Source organism: Mus pahari, chromosome 3 (genome assembly GCF_900095145.1).
Source record: "Mus pahari chromosome 3, PAHARI_EIJ_v1.1, whole genome shotgun sequence".
NCBI lineage: Eukaryota > Metazoa > Chordata > Mammalia > Rodentia > Muridae > Mus > Mus pahari.
Genome location: NC_034592.1, coordinates 137948264 through 137964436, shown reverse-complemented (window position 1 = coordinate 137964436; position 16173 = coordinate 137948264). Strand labels below are relative to the sequence as shown.

Sequence of the window (16173 nt, the reverse complement as noted above, 5' to 3'; positions counted from 1 at the left end):
GAGGAGGAAGAGGAGGAGGAGGAGGAAGAGGAGGAGGAGGAAGAGGAGGAAGAGGAGGAAGAGGAGGAGGAGGAGGAAGAGGAGGAATCTGCCTTCCTAGCAGTGGTTCTTAGCCTTTCTGATGCTGTGAACCTTTAATACAGTTCCTCATGTTGTGCTGACCCCAACCATAAAATTATTTTCTTTGCCACTTCATTACTGTAATTTTGCTACTGTTGTGAATCATAATGTAAATATCTGTGTGTTCTGATGGTCTTCGGCAACCCCTGTGAAATGGTGGTTCGGATCCCACAAAGGGGTTATGGCCCACAGGTTGAGAGCCAGTTCTGGTCTTAGCAGCAACTGCAAGTGGGCCTATGTAAGAGTGCAGCTTCTCTGTTTGCCCTCAGCAAAATAAGAACAGTAAAGTCTCCCTCCCAGGATTACTGTGGGATGTAAATGAGACAGCACATACAAATGTCAGGGGGAGGTCTGGCACACAGGACATCCTCAACACGTGCGAGAGTCCCGTTCTGATTCCACAGGCATTTCCTGGGTAGCAAGTCTGGGCTGGGGCCTTCACTAGAGGCTGGAAGGCAGAAGAATTCCACTCTGAGTAGCTGAAGCGGTGGCCCCCAGCCAGGTGGAGAGGAAGACAGACTCATAAACTGTAGTGCCAGGTGGGGCGATGTCATGGCTAAAAAGAGACATCAGCCATATGCAATGCAGACCCTGGGACGGTGGGAGGTGTCCCAATCAAATAGCAGGCCAAAGCTAGGCGTGGTGTGATGGTACGTGCCTGCAGTCCCAACACTTGGGAAGTAGAGGCAGGAAAAGGGCGTCTTCAGCTCTATAATAAAGTACACGAGACCTGGTCTCAACCTCACTCGCCATAAAGCTAGCTGGGACTTGGAGAGGGGCCCTCAGGGGGCAAACTCAGAGCAGAAAGTCAAAGGCAGCCTTGCTTGTCTTTTTCTGCCTAATTCAAATGTTCCCACAAACCCTTCAACATAAAGTCGGCTCAGGGAAGCCTGACCTCACCCCAAGTGTAGGAAGAGGATCAACGGCTGAATGTCTGAGTGCCCAGCTGTGCGACCTCTAGCAAAGGAGGATACATCTCCATGCCTCCACTTCCCCAGACCATAACGGTACCGGACTCAGAGCTGTGGGAAGAAGGAGCTAGCCCAGCTCTGAGCACTCGTGACCAGCTCAGTAAAGAGCAGTTACTAGTAAGGAAGAAGTCCAGTCCGCTCTGGAGTCAGGCTGCGGGATTCACCAAGGCCAGAGAGCTTGCTTTAATCACAGTGCTAGGTTATGCAGTCAGAATCTGGACTCGAGTCTTCAATACCAAAGGTGCCCTACAGCTTCATCTCCATCTGCAGACTCTTCACCAGGTTCTCTGGCATCCAGTGCATGAATGGCAAAGGCATGAGGCCAGGAAAGCCCTCGGCAAATTCCTTCATCCTGGATTTTTGATTGGAGATGCAATCGTTGTACAGCCTGGATGGCCTCATGACCCTCCCACTACTTCAGCCCCCGCCCCCGGAGATGCTGCAGTTACAGACATTTCACTGTGGCCAGCTTTTAAAGTCTACATGACGGAGGAAAGTGGGAGCCATGTTAGTCCTTTTTGAGGGGATGCTGGGATCAAGCCCTCTTCGCACACGCTGAGCCACCGCTCTATCCCTGAGATACACACCAAGCCTCCATACTGGGCTTGGTGAGCTTAGATCCTTTCATTTCCCCACGTGGTATACACGAAGCCTTCGTCATACATGTGAGAGGCAGGGTCTCACGTTGCCGAGGGAAGCCTTGAACTCGCGCTCTTCTTGCCTCTACTTCCCAAGTGGGAGGATTACAGGTGTCCACCACCATGCCTGGGCTGCTTATCAGATCTGGGGCTTCACGCGTGCCAGCCAGTATTTTACTGATGGAGCTGAGTTGCCCCTCAGCCCTAAAGGAACAAAGCAGTTCACGGAGAAGACATTTCCTCTGAAAGGCTGTGTGAGGAGTCAAGGGCACCTGTGAGGCGCACTTGATATACCTTCGAGTTCTCACTAAGGCCAGCAGCCACCTTCCCTCCTCCCAGACAACTTCAAGTATCTACCAAATACTGAAGCTCAGCCTTCCAGGCACCATTCCAGACTCTGGGGCAGCAGCTCTCGACCTTCCTAACGCTGCAGACCTTTAGCTCCTCATGCTGAAGTGACCCTCAACTATAAAATTATTCCATTGCTACTTCATCACTGTAATTTTTAATTTTGCTACTTTTTTTTTTTTGGTTTTTCGAGACAGGGTTTCTCTGTATAGCCGTGGCTGTCCTCACTTTGTAGACCAGGCTGGCCTCGAACTCAGAAATCTGCCTGCCCTTGCCTCCCGAGTGCTGGGATTAAAGGCATGTGCCACCACACCCGGCTAATTTTGCTACTGTTATGGATCATAATGTAAATAGCTGATGTGCAGGATATCTGATATTTGACCTCTGTGGGGTCACAACCCACAGGCCGAGAACTGCCGATCTAGGATGTGCTCGCCCACAGCATGCTATAATGCTCCTACATTTTGGTTAAATGGTGATTTAAAGTCCTGAAACTAGGACTTTCAGAACTACAGTAACCTGTTTCCCAAAATCCCTGCCTTCCCACCTGGCCTGCTGACCCTCAGTGTCAGACAGTCCGGAAGATGCTCATCCTTCTCCTGACATTCTTCTATCAGCCTCCCCAGTTACTCCTATCTTGAGCCAAAAAAGGGGGGTGCTATCCACTACCTTTGCTTTCTTCTCCCCTTTCTAGTCTGTAAGTGAGCAGCGGGCCCCTCTGGACTCTTGACTTAAGAGGTGTTGATATTTTCCCAGGTTAAACCTGTTTTGTTGTTGAAGTTGCTTCTCCATCTTTTCCTGTCCCTCGGACCTGTCACGGGGAGTGAACAGGGTAGGTGCTGGGAATTCACATTCATGAGGTGAAATGACAAAGAGATGTAATTCTATGCACTAATGACTGGTATGAAAAAAAAAAAAAAACCATTCACATGACAGACAGGGGTGGTGGTGGTGAACGACTGAGTGACAAGGAGGCAGTTGTGCTAGAATTTGGAAGTAAATCATCCAAAGAGAGGAGCAGGAAGGGCAAAGATTTCCCGGGGTGGCAGGTCCTCCATCCCCTTGTCACTTTGGACAAGTTAGGTATAACCTCTCAGCTCAGCTGCCACATCTACAAAACAGAAATGAAGCCACTTCACCTGCCACAACGAGAGGAGACCCAACCAAAGGGCCATTAACATCCGGGTCCTCCCCAAGTGTCACCCATAATCATCAGATAGACCATTGCTGATCCATCTTAGAAAAAAGGAAGCTGTGCAGAGAGCCCTGGGCCTTGGGGCTTTTGTTTTCATTATAATTTCATTTTTGTTTGTTTGGGTTTTGAGACAAGGTCTAACTAACTCTAGCTGGCCTGGATCCTCCTGCCTCTGCCTCCCAAGGGCTGGACTTAAAGGTACAGGCCATCACCTACTCCCTGCGCACTGTAATTTCATTTAGTGCCAGAAATAGCTGCCTTGACCTCTGGTTAATACAGTGACTTTTGTCTGTCAGTCGGGGCAGCTGCTTCCTACCTGGTCATGTACAGAAGCAACAAGAAAAAAGTGTTAAACAGCAAACATTATTCTGGCAATAACCAGGCCACCTCCTTGCCAACTCTGTCCCGTTCATACAAGACATCTGGATCTGCGGACTGTCCTTCCTAGATGGGAGAGATGCACCTGCTTTATCTAGAGTTGGAAGGATTTTGGTCCCTGGGTTAGGCCACTGATTTACAGTCAGTAGAAATTCTCCTTCCTAAATCTCTCTCTCTCTCTCTCTCTCTCTCTCTCTCTCTCTCTCTCTCTCTCTCTCTCTCTCTTTCTCTCGCATTCAAAGCGATGGCTTGGAGGCTCACCAACTACCAACTTACAGCTGGGACCCGGGATCAGTTCCCAGGGGATGCGATGCTCTCTTCTGCCTCCGAGTGCCCCATCTCACAGAATGCCATTAGCTCTGACTCTCTGGGAAGTAAGCTAACAGGTAGCATCCCGCCACACCCAAGGCCTCTCCCCCTAGAGTACGGATGTATTCCTTAAAGCCCAGGTCACTGCTCATGTAATGCCCCTTCCGGGCCGCCGTCCAGTCCTATAGACGCGGGGCTCCTTCCCCACCCTCCTCTTTAAGGATTGCAGGGCGGTCTGCGCAGGCGCCCTGGGTCGTGCCGAAGCCCCGCCCCCTGAGCCCGGGTAACGGCGTGCGGAGTTTGAGCCTGGCGAGCAGCTGGACAAGAGCGAGTAAGTCGGGGCTTGGCGACGGCGGCTGGCGAGGGTCAAGTTTCCTTAGGAGGAGAGCGGTGAGGGAGGGGTCTGAGAGCGCTTGGAACGCGGCGAGCGGGCCGACGCGGTGGCCGGGACTGCGGCGAGCACCGGGAAACTTGTGTCCAGTGTGGGGGCTGTGCTGGGAGTGCTGAACCTAGATTTCCAGATCGCCGGCTTCCAGCTCGGACACTGTTAGCGAGGCTAGAGCCAGAGGTCTAGGGGAAATAAACAAGCCGCCATCAAAAACTGGGAGAGATCAGGACCAAACTTTTGTCCAGGGATGGGGAGCGAACGGGGCCCATCACAGGGACAAGCCGGGACTAGCGGCTGTGTTGTAGCCCGAGGCCCTGAGCCCTCACTAGCCTCGCCCTGGGGATTAAAGTCCAACGGGATTTATGTGTGGGCGTTTTAAAGTTTTTCGTGATTCATTCACCACTTAACCTTCCAATGAAGTATCAAGGCAAATGCTATTTTTATGATAGAGGTACGAACCTGGACAGAGAAATCCGGCGATGGCTTCCAAAACTCAATCAGGAGTTGGGGGTACAGAGGGGATGTAGCTCAGTGGGAGAGAACCTTTAAGCCACGAGAAAAGCGTCATCAGCCAAGATCTGAAAGTAAGAAAGAGAGGCTGGTGTGTCTTAGTCACTTAGGATGCCTTTACTACTCTGAAAGTGCCCAGGAAGAGGAGTGGGTTGGCCAGGGCTGGGCGAGATCAGTAGAGGCAGACATAGGGGAATTCAAAGCGCATTTAGTCAGCAGAATCCACAGGACTGAAAAAAAATGGGCTGTAGGAGAAAAGTGCACGGGAGGCTGGGATGCCAGGGTGAGATTCATCAGAGGAGGGCCATCCCAGGGAGCAAGACGAATGTTCTAGTTTGAAAACCAGGAAAGTACCTGCTGTGTAAATACAGAACAGTTTGTATGTGAGGGTGCATTTGCATGTGCACACACATGTGGTGTCTTCCCTGATCACTGCACTTTCTCTCTTCACCTCGAGTTCTGGGATTATAGCCTGCCCACTACCTGCCCAGGATTTATGTGCATTCTGGGGGTCTGAGCTCTTTATCTGCTGAGCCCCATCCCTAGCCCTCTACCTTACTTTTTTAAAGACAGGGCCTTACTGAACCTGGAGCTCACTCGCAATCACTAACCAGCAAGCAGGCTGCAAATGTCCAGCTGTCATGATCTCCCCAGCACTGTAAGTTCAAAGCTAGCCTAGCCTGAGTGCCAGGCCAGCCAGGGCTGTACAGCAAGGTACCGTCTCCAACAACGGTTCAGCTAACCAGTTTTATTACTTCTTTTCCTGGTCAGGATCTTGCTCTGTCACCCTGGCTGGCCTCCAACTCAGCAATCCTCCACTCTCAGCCTCCCAAGCAACAGTCAGGAGCCACCCCGCCCAGCTGAAACAGTTGACTAATTAAGCTCTCTGCTTTGAAGACCTTGGGGCATGGTGCTGGCTTCAATCCCACTACTGTGGTCCATCTTTTATGGGTGTTGAGAATAGACTTCTCACGCTTTTGTGGCTAGCACCTTACCCACGGAGCCATTGCCTCAGCTGATACAGAGGCTTGCTGTGTAGCCCAGGCTAGCCTCAAACTCATGGTTCTCCTGCCTCTACCTCCTGAGTACTGGAAATACAGTCCTGGGCCACCATGCCCATCTGTAGTGATTATTTTTAATGTGTTATCTTTGTCTGAGTTGCTAGTACCTAGCCGTTAGCAGTCTTGTCAGCCAAGCAAAAGCCCGTAGACAGACAGCTGTGGAATTTGGTGTGGAGAAGTGAGACTAGTAGAGGTCCAGTTGCTCTAATGTCGGAGCCGTGGGTTCTTATTCTGGCCCTGTTACTGGGTTTCCATACAACATCTAACAGGTCTCCCACTGCTTGTGGAGTGGGTACGAATGGAACAAGTTCCTAGCCAAGCACTTGGCTATGGGTTCATGGGTTAGGCTTGGTCCCCAGTGTGGTAATTTGGGGTAGTGGTGGGACCCTTAAGAGGTGAGGACTGTGGGATGGCCCTAGATCACTGAGGAAGCTGCCCCTGGAAGCTATTGAGGCCACTCTTTCGAGGCCAGTTACTTGACTTATTTCTTTTTTATTTATTTATTTATTATATGTAAGTACACTGTAGCCATCTTCAGACACCCCAGAAGAGGGCGACAGATCTTGTTACAGATGGTTATGAGCCACCATGTGGTTGCTGGGATTTGAACTCCGGACCTTTGGAAGAGCAGTCGGGTGCTCTTACCCACTGAGCCATCTCACCAGCCCCACTTGACTTACTTCTTGGAGGAGTGAGTTGTTATGAGTGAGCTTGAGTCACGCACACAGCTTGGTTTCCTCCTGCTCATGTGCCCACCATTGAAAGACTCTCAGCTAGGGAGTCCTCATCAAAGCCAGCACCATGCCCCTCAGCCTGCAAAGCAGAGAGCTTAATTAGTCAACTATTCAGCTGTGTGCCATCGCTCCTGCCTGTGAGACCATTGCTTGGGAGGCTGAGAGTGGAGGATTGCTGAGTTGGAGGCCAGCCAGAGTGACAGAGCAAGATCCTGACCAGGAAAAGAAGTAATAAAACTTGTTAGCTGAATCGTTGTTGGAGACAGTACCTTGCTGTATAGCCCTGGCTGGTCTGGCACTCAAAATGGAGCTCAGGCTAGCTTTGAACTTGCAGAAATGTTCCTACTTCCGCTGGGATCATAGACAATGTACCACCATGCCCAAATAAGAAACCTCCTTATGTAGTTACCCAGATTCAGGTCTTTCACCATGGGAACAGGAAACTGACTGCAAAAAGCTCCGAACATGCTGAGAAACCGGACTGATTTTTCTCCTTTACTCCACTGTCCTTGCTTAGAAGGGAAGTGGAGGTTACAGACTCAAGCCAGGTCTGACTCCAGAGCCGCATTCTTTCCTATGCTGTCTCCCGTCCTCACCCACCAGGCGCTTGTCCAGGCTGCCTTGCGATCACACGTTCTTTCTGTCAAAGCGTTGTGCTGAGGCTGGCAGACGGGTGAATTATCCAAACCCAGCGCATTCATGAGAAGGAGACAGGCTGAAAGGGATAGAGGTCTATCACGGTCTATCTAACTCTCTTCCGAGGACAACTGAGTTGGGCAGCCATGTTTGTTTCTTAGGATTAAATGACAGCAGGGTAGAACAAAAACAGTGAGCAGACGTTTCCAGATGTTTTATCCGGATCGTCTGAACCCCGAACCTGCTGCAAAGTGAATACGTAGCAGAGTGAGAGTTGCTGGACCTCTCCGCATCTCTGGCCGCCATTGAAACAGCTCCTTTATCTTGGGCTGGGCATTGGGTTTTAGGCATTTCTACTTTGATAGCATGTTTTCCCTCCCTCCCCCTCCCTCCCTCCTTCCCTCCCTCCCTCCCTCCCTCCCTCCCTCCCTCCCTTCTTTCTTTCTTTCTTTCTTTCTCTTTGTCAGGGCTTCTCTGTGTAGCCTAGGTTGCCCTGGAACTCACTCCGCCTCAGCCTCCCAAGTGCTGGACATATACCACCACTCCAGGCTATAATGTGATTTCTTTTTCTTTTTCTTTCTTTCTTTCTTTTCTTTTCTTTTGGTTTTTTGAGGCAGGGTTTTTCTGTGTAGCCCTGGCTGTCCTGGAACTCACTCTGTAGACCAGGCTGACCTTGAACTCAGAAATCTGCCTGCCTCTGCCTCTCAAGTGCTGGGATTAAAGGCATGTGCCACCACTGCCCAGCTATAATGTGATTTCTTAAAAATATTTTCTGTTCCATTAGCATTATATATTATGGTGGTTAATGTCCACACAAAGATGTAATTGTTTTGCGCTAGTAATTTTGGCTCCTGGTGTAGGCTGGAGAGATGGTTTAGCAGTTAAGAGCACTGGCCCCTTTTTCAGAAGTCCTGAGTTCAATTCCCAGCACCCACATGGAATTCACAACTGGGAATCCAATGTCAGACTTACATGCAAACAAAACACAACCAGGTAGGCTGATCTCTGAGTTCGAGGCCGGCCTGCTCTACAAAGTGAGTTTCAGGACAACCAGGACTGTACAGAAAACAAACAAACAAACAAACAAAAAAACCACCAAAAAAAACCCTGTCTTGAAAAACCAGAAAAAAAAAAAAAGGCTCCTGGTTATTATAAGGAAGAGATTGAAATTGACCTTATCTGCAATTCATGATATACCATAAAGTTTCCTCCCCTACCTACTTTGTAATTTGTTTGAGATTTACTCAGGTAGATTGTTGGAATAAGAAAGGAAATTAGAGTCAAGAGAGATGACTCATTTAGTAAAGATGTTTTTGCCAGCATGGCCGATTACCTCAGTTTGATCCTGGAGATCTACAGGTAGAAAGCAAGGGCCGATTTGCAGGTTGTCCTCTAACCTCCACCAGGCAGTCCATGGCAACACCCACCCACCCACATACAATAAATGTCACTAAAAATGTTAAAGAAGGGAAATTGACCATTTGCTACAATGGTTTTCATTCTAGAAAACATTCTAAAATGTAGTGTCAATCCCTTCCACCCGTTGTGTCCCTCAATCATAATCTCTGGGGTGGGGATCGGTAATATGTATTTTTTTCCCAAATACCCAGAATACTAAGCCAGGTTTGGGAACATCTGATTTAGCCCTCTCCATTATTTCGCAGGTAGAGATCTGCAGTTCTGGGAGGGAGTCACTTATTCCAGTCACATGTGGCATTAGCACCTCTTTTCTCCACTGAGAAGTTTTAGACCAGAAGTCCAGAGTCCTGGACTCAAACCCCATTGTCTAGGGCAAGCCATTTCACTTCTCTGAACCTTTGTCTCCTCACTGTGAGAGTAATGCCATTGCTGTTTTGAGAATCCAAAGAGAATGAGTAGCTATGGAAGCATTTTGTCGCTTGATTTATGCACACGGAGGAAGCGGAAGCAGTTTGCCCCTCCCACAGTTGCCCCTCCATGGTAACTGGTCAGGTCTCACAATGTTGGAAGTAGCCACGTTTGGGTGGCTGCTGGGTCCCAGGCCTTCTGTCACCAGGTCCTCTTGTCTGTCACAGGTTGGGATGGCCACCAGCTGGAGATCCGTCTTGCAGGATGAGAAGCAGCTGGAAGAGCTGGCCAGGCAGGCCATAGACCGGGCCCTGGCGGAGGGCGTGTTGCTGAGGTCCGCACAGAACCCCAGTTCCTCCGATGTAAGCTTCATCATGGTCCTCTGAGCCCACCCTCCACGATGAGGGTGGCTCCTTTGGGTCAAAGACTGTCTCTTTATTTTATTGAATAACTAAAACTGATGTCTAAAAGTAAAAAGCAGCATGCTGGAGTAATCACACTAAAATCTGGGGTTTGAAGTGTAATTTAGGCAACTACTTAATTTCTGTAAGGTGTACTTTCTTCCAGTATGTAGACACAGTAACACTGACTGTGTAGGATAATTCTCGGAGATAACTCCCAGGAAGCACTTTGTCCAGGAAACCCACATACACCAAGCACCCTGAATCGTGTCTTCTCTGCAAATGCTTTTCTGTTTGTTTTGGAAATAGAGTCTTAGCATGGAACCCTAACACTCACTGTGTACATGAAAGGGGCCTTGAACTCAGGGCGCTCCTCTTGTTTTTTCCTACTAAACATGCATCAGCAGGTCTGTCTTGCCTTGGGATAATACATACTCTTACACACACATCTGTAATTTAAAGTCCAAGTTGAGTCAGGCACAGCGGTCCGCACCTTTAATCCCAGCACTCAGAGGGCAGAGGCAGGTGGATCTCTGAGTTGGAGGCCAACCTGGTCTACAGAGTGAGTTCTAGGACAGCCAGGGCTTGAAAAACAGCAACAAACAACAGCAAATCCAAGTTGAACATACATAGGAGTCTGTCATGTGTTTTTAATTTTTGTTTAGCAATCTATTTAAGAAATTAACCTTATGTGAGGGTTAGCTTCCTTTGTCTAATGTTTTTTTGTTTCTGTTTTTGTTTTTTATTGCCAAGTATAACAAATTAAATGTTGAAAAGTAAAGGCCAGGGGCTGGAGAGATAGCTCAGTGGTTAAGAGCATCGACTGCTCTTCCAGAGTCCTGAGTTCAATTCCCAGGACCACACAGTGGCTCAATGGATCTGACACCCTCTTCTGGTGTGTCTGAGAGAACAATAGTGTACTCGCATATATAAAGTCAGTAAATCTGAAGGAGAAGGAGGAGGAGGGGAAAGTAAAGGCCAAATTTCAGTTGTCATTTCGTTGCTTATTTTACTTGCTCTTAGGCATACTTCCCCCTACTGGTAACACTTAATATTACTGTTTGATGATACAAAGATTAAACTCTCATTGGTACATCAAATGTGTGTATGTGTGCGCGTGCACACTCACCCACTCACACCCACCACTACCCTACTCCCCGCCACACACACTTTGGCATTTTGAGACAGGATTTCTCTGCATCTAAACTCCTTTTCCTGGGCTCAGTAGCAATTATGAGGCAGGAGGATTGCTTGAAAGCATGAATTTGAGACCAGCTTGCCAACATACTGAGATACTTTCTTAAAAACAACAACCAACAAAAACCCCACCACTATCCTTAATCTGTTTTATTTTTCAACTAGATAATACATTCACATTTATTTTCTCTATTGCTTTTTCTGTTTGTTTTGAGACAGGTTTTCACTGTGTGGTCTACGACAGGGTCAAACCCTCTACTCTCTGTCTCCATCTCTGAGTGGCTGTGCTTGCTGTCTTGAGTACCACTGCACCCAGCCCTTTCTCCCTCTTTGTATGCAAAGGCGTGTACTCGATCAGCCTTGCTGTATTTTGCTGCTTCTTTTCATTTCCAACCCCCCACTTCTTTCTTCCCTCTTTTTTTCTTTTCTTTCTATCCCTCCCCCCTTTCTCTGCTCCCTCTCCCTCCTCCCTTTCCCCTCCCACTCTGAATTTGTTCTGAACCACACCCTGCTCTATGCTTGGGCGGTTTTGACAGGGCTCTCAGCCAGAGGCTCTCACCTTTGGAGCACAGGTTTAGTTGGAGTCTGTAGCAGAGAATAACTAAGGAATGTCATTGGACTGGGAGGCGCAGGCAGCGCAGTGTGGCGTTAACTGTCACATTGGTCACTCGCTGTGTGTCTGGTGTTATTTCTGTCATTTATTGACCACTCTGTGTGTCCAGCTTTATTCTCATTACTTTGGAACTGCTGACTCATTTAACCTTCACCACCACAGAGAGGAGGAACTCACAGCTCGGAGAAGTTAAGTGACCAGACTGAGGTCACTGAGGTCGTGGGAAGATGGGCAGAGCCAGCCTCTAATCCCGAGGAGTTGGGCTCCCAAGGCGTACCCTGCACATTCCCACCCTGCGGTCTTTCTTGGAACACCCAATAGAAGTAGCGATTCACTTTGATCAGAGGTAAAATGGTGAATGATAGTCAGACTGAGCTAAAAAGACAAATGGGGGATACCCCAAAGTACGGAGAGGGCAAAAATGTTCAAAGAATGCAGCTGAAAGGCAGGGCTGGTCAAGTGTGGACTCAGGTGAGGTCAGACAGCCCAGCTGACCTTCTGATTCTGGGCAGAGGGGACTGTGACCTTCACACAGTAGATCGATGCAGCAGATCAGCCCCATGAGGGGTTAAGATTTGGCACCTGCAGTGTTAGACAGGGAGTTCATTTTGAACTGCTAACACATGAGCTATAGGTGCACTGTCCAAAAGCTTATCCAGTATAGAGTAGGACTCCTTCCCCCAGCCACCGTTTCCCTCAGAGGCAAGCCATCTTTACATCTTTGTTAGTGTTGTCTTCTTCCTTTTTTCAAGAAAAAAAATTAGCAGCATTTTTATTTTAAAATACGTATTCTCATTTTATGTGTTTATGTGTGTGCCCAAGTGTATGTATGTGCCCTACCTACAGATGCCAGAAGAGGCTTTAGGTCCTCTGGAACCCTGCTTACAGGCGGTTGGGAGCTGCCCTGTGGGTGTTGGGAGTTGAACTGAGGGCCTGTGTGAGAGCAACTGGTGCTCTTGACTACTGAGCCATCTCCATCCTCATACCAGCATTTTTTTTTTTTTTTTTTAAAGGCCAGGCTAACACTAAAACAGTAGGGTCTGGGGGGTTGGGTCATTTTTTGAATGAGCTAGCATGAGAACCTGAGTTCAGTTCCCAGAATCCATCCCTGGCACAGTAGTAGACACCGGTAACCCCAGATCTGTGGAGTTTACTGGCTAGCCAGCCTGTCCAGTCTCTGACTTTCAGGTTTAGTGAAAGGCCTTGTCTCAAAAAATGAAGGTGGAGAGGGCAAGACACCCAACTCTCAATATACACGCACTTGCCCACACTACTAAGTCTATACCCCATGCACACATGCAAATCATATAATAAATAGAACAACAACAATAGAAAGTTACCCAGCTTATCTATGCAAATCAAATTGGGAAGGTGTGGTACCACATGCTTGTAATTCCAGCACTTGGGAAGTGGAATCAGGAGGAGCAGAAGTTCAAGCCTGGACCACTAGATGGCTCTGTGGGTAAAGGCACCTGCCACTGAGCTTTAGGACCTGAGTTTGCTTCCATAATGCAGTGGTAGAAGGAAAGACTCAGCTCCCAGAAATTGTCCTTTGAACTTCATTTGCATGCTATAATGCTATAGAATACACACACACACTATAATATAATATATAATAATATTTTTTAAAGAGAGGCTCAAGCTCACCCTAGCCTACAGTGAGGCCAGCTTGCTCTATGTGAGACCCTGTCTTCAAATAGACAAACATCAGGTGGTCTGGGAGTTGCTTCTCCCCCATCTCACTGTTCCTGTTGTTCCCTGGTGACAAAGCAGGGCGTTATTGTCATACGTGTGCTACTGTTTTCTCTAAAAAGTGAGAGCTGTGTGACTCAGCTCGTGGACAGCAGAGGACAGCTGTGATAGCCCTCCTAAATTCAAATAGGTATGATGAGTTCTGGGGTCAGGACACACAGAAATCTCTCGCAATGTTTTAGATTGGGTGGGACTTGAGAGAGGCAGTTTCCTGCGTCTTAAAGCTACATACTCTGGGTGCTAGTCACCTTTTACGTAATCTGCAGTAATCCTGACCCTGTTTTTTTGTTTTTAGTTTTTTTGAGACAAGACCTTTCTATATGTGTAAAAAGGAGATCATATATTTGTGAAAAAAAAATATATATAAAATTTGTCTTGGGGAGAGGACCAGGTGACTCAGGCCAAAGTGGGATTGAGACACACTTCTCACCATGTACCTTAGCTCTTTTATTTTGATTTATTTATTTTTTTTAAATTTAGACAGGGTCTCTCTACCTATCCCTGACTATTACCGGATCTCACTTTGTAGACCAGACTGCACGTGAACTCACAGAGATCTGCTTTTCTTTGCTTTCGAAGCTTCGGGATTAAAGGCATGCGCCACATACCTAGCCGTTTAGAGCTCTTTTGAAATATGTATGATTGTTTGTACATAGTTCAAGGTAATTTTTTAAAAGATTATATAAAAGGCAGATTTATTGGGAACCTGCTCTTGGGTGGGCTAGTTCATTGGCCCCAAGGATGAAGGCCAGGGAAGTCGCCATGGGGAGGGGGAGGAACGAAGGGTGCAAGTGCACAGAGAGAAGATGAGAAGGGGGGAGCTCAGGGTAATTTTTAAAGAGAATATTAATAAGAGTTCTAAGATGGGCAGTGGTGGTGCACACCTTTAATCCCAGCACTCAGAGGCAGAGGCAGGTGAATCTCTAGGTTCAAGGCTGGCCTGGTCTACAGAGTTGAGTTCTAAGACAACCAGGACTACATACACAGAGAAACCCCGCCTCAAAAAACCCAACAGCAACAACAAAAAAGAAAAATAAAGAGAAAGTTCTACCACCATAAACCCATTCTACCATAATGGCAAACTGATACTAACCGAGAGGGTATATAATTCAAGTAACATGGCATATTTTTATCTGCCAAGTTCCAGTTCCTTAGTTGTTGGAAATCTCAGGAGGTATATCTCCATTTTAGAATAACCGTCCTAATGATACTTGGATTTCATGCCCGGGTCAAAGTCCAAAGAACCCAGGGTGCAACTAAATGCCAGCCTGTTAACTGGAGTCACCACCTATACCCAAGGACAAGAGCATGGCACTCCCTTCTAGTCAGAGAGCCACAGTCCATTTCGGCAGCCCTACCAGGAGCCTTTTCCCCCAACCCCAACTAGACCAACTAGAAGGCGAGGGGCCTCGGGTGTGAGCTCCTGACACGGGGACAGACTTCAACATCAATCAGTCAGGAACACAGGATGGGAATGCAGTTATATGGTGAGCATGGAGTCTGAGTGTGTTCCAGTGGTTCAGTAACCATCCTGGTTCACATGCAGGCGCCAGCACCTGGATATATTCTAACTCCTCCTTTGATAAGTTTGAATAACATTAACACCTTCCTCACAGAATTTAATGATGAACCCATCTTAAGTATTCAGCACAATGATTTGCAAGCAGTAAGTACTCAATAATTCTTGTGGGAGTTCTTATTTTGTGTGCCTCTCATTTAAAGGAAACCCTGTAGAATTGTCACAGAACCTCCACTGTACCCTTGCTTCCATTCATGAAGTGACTGCTGCCCTGCGGTTGTGTGCTTAGTGCCTTAATGCATTCACAGCTGTTCTCTCTCTCTCTCTCTCTCTCTCTCTCTCTCTCTCTCTCTCTCTCTCCCTCTCTCTCTCTCATTCACCAGGTGGTGACGTATGCCCCATTCACACTTTTCCCCTCGCCAGTACCCAGTGCTCTGCTGGAGCAGGCCTATGCTGTGCAGATGGACTTCAACCTACTGGTGGATGCTGTTAGCCAGAACCCAGCTTTCCTGGAGCAAACACTGTTTAGGTACAGAGAGCTGAGGTCTTGGGGGCCAGGGAGGCTAAACGCATGGGATGGGTAGGCAGGGGAGCCAGGAGTTGTTGCTGTGTAAGTTAACCTGGTGGAATGGGGAGCAGGTGTCCCTCAGAGGACATAAAAAGGAGCAAAGGAGTTAGGAGAGCTGCCTTCCAATCCTGCCTCTGCTGCTTTCTGTCTGTCAGGCAAAAGGAACCCCCCCACACACACACACACACGCACGCGCGCTATATCTATGGTTAAGTTTTTGATGGAAAACTATTTTGTTAGGGACCAAATTTTTTTTCAGATGTGTTCCTCGGGGCCAGGTTAGATGTGGGGAAAAAAATAATAATGATCCGAAGTTTGGAAACCATTGGCTTGGAGCCCAAAATCCAGTGGGTCATGAATGCATGCCCCCTGCGACCACCTTCTTTCTCAGGATGGGGCTTGCTTTCTGCTCAGTACAAGCAGCCTGGCTTAGCCCATTCACACTGGACAACATGATTAGGTAGGAGACCATCTCCAAAGACCTCATAACCCCAGCACCGCTTGCCCGCTCCCTCCTCCACCACCTCTATCAGAGCTAGTGTCTAAGGGAAAACAACAGCCCAGAACCTGGAGTTGAAAGGTGGCCCTCTTTAGAGAAGCAAAAATGTGTCCCTTTTCCTGGCAGCTAAAGCCCAGTTGGGAATTCTTCACTTCCCCATGAGCTAAGAAAGGCCCCAGTGAAAGTCCTCGCCCTCCAGAGGGGGCTGGCCAGGGGCAGAGGGGCTTCAAGGAAAACTTCCCACGTGAGATGGCTCCTAAGTTGGGCTGGTCATTGGACCGCCTCTCCTTTAGTCTCTTCTCCATTTTTGTCCCTGCAGTTTTTTGTTTTTTTGTTTTTCTTAGGCAGGAACAATTCACTTGAGGCCCTGTCTATCTACTGGAGGTGGACTCTTCAAGCCCCCTGCCCCCACTGTTGGGCATTTTGGCTAAGATCGCCGCCATTGAGTTTTTCAAGTTTCTCACCTCCCAGGTGTCTGGTACTTTGAAGAGGATCTCCCTGTCGCCTCC

At 48.1% G+C, this 16173-nt stretch overlaps 1 protein-coding gene across 1 annotated transcript in view; it reads left to right on the top strand.

Moving 5' to 3' along the window:
• The first annotated feature begins 4175 nt into the window (after positions 1 to 4175).
• Positions 4176 to 16173, top strand: part of Gss (glutathione synthetase) — a 28472-nt gene continuing 16474 nt past the window's right edge. The window contains exons 1-3 of the mRNA XM_021193773.1: positions 4176 to 4290; positions 9343 to 9477; positions 14981 to 15126. Coding sequence (XP_021049432.1) covers positions 9349 to 9477; positions 14981 to 15126 — 275 coding nt within the window. The 5' untranslated portion in view covers positions 4176 to 4290; positions 9343 to 9348. The remainder of the gene's footprint in view (positions 4291 to 9342; positions 9478 to 14980; positions 15127 to 16173) is intronic.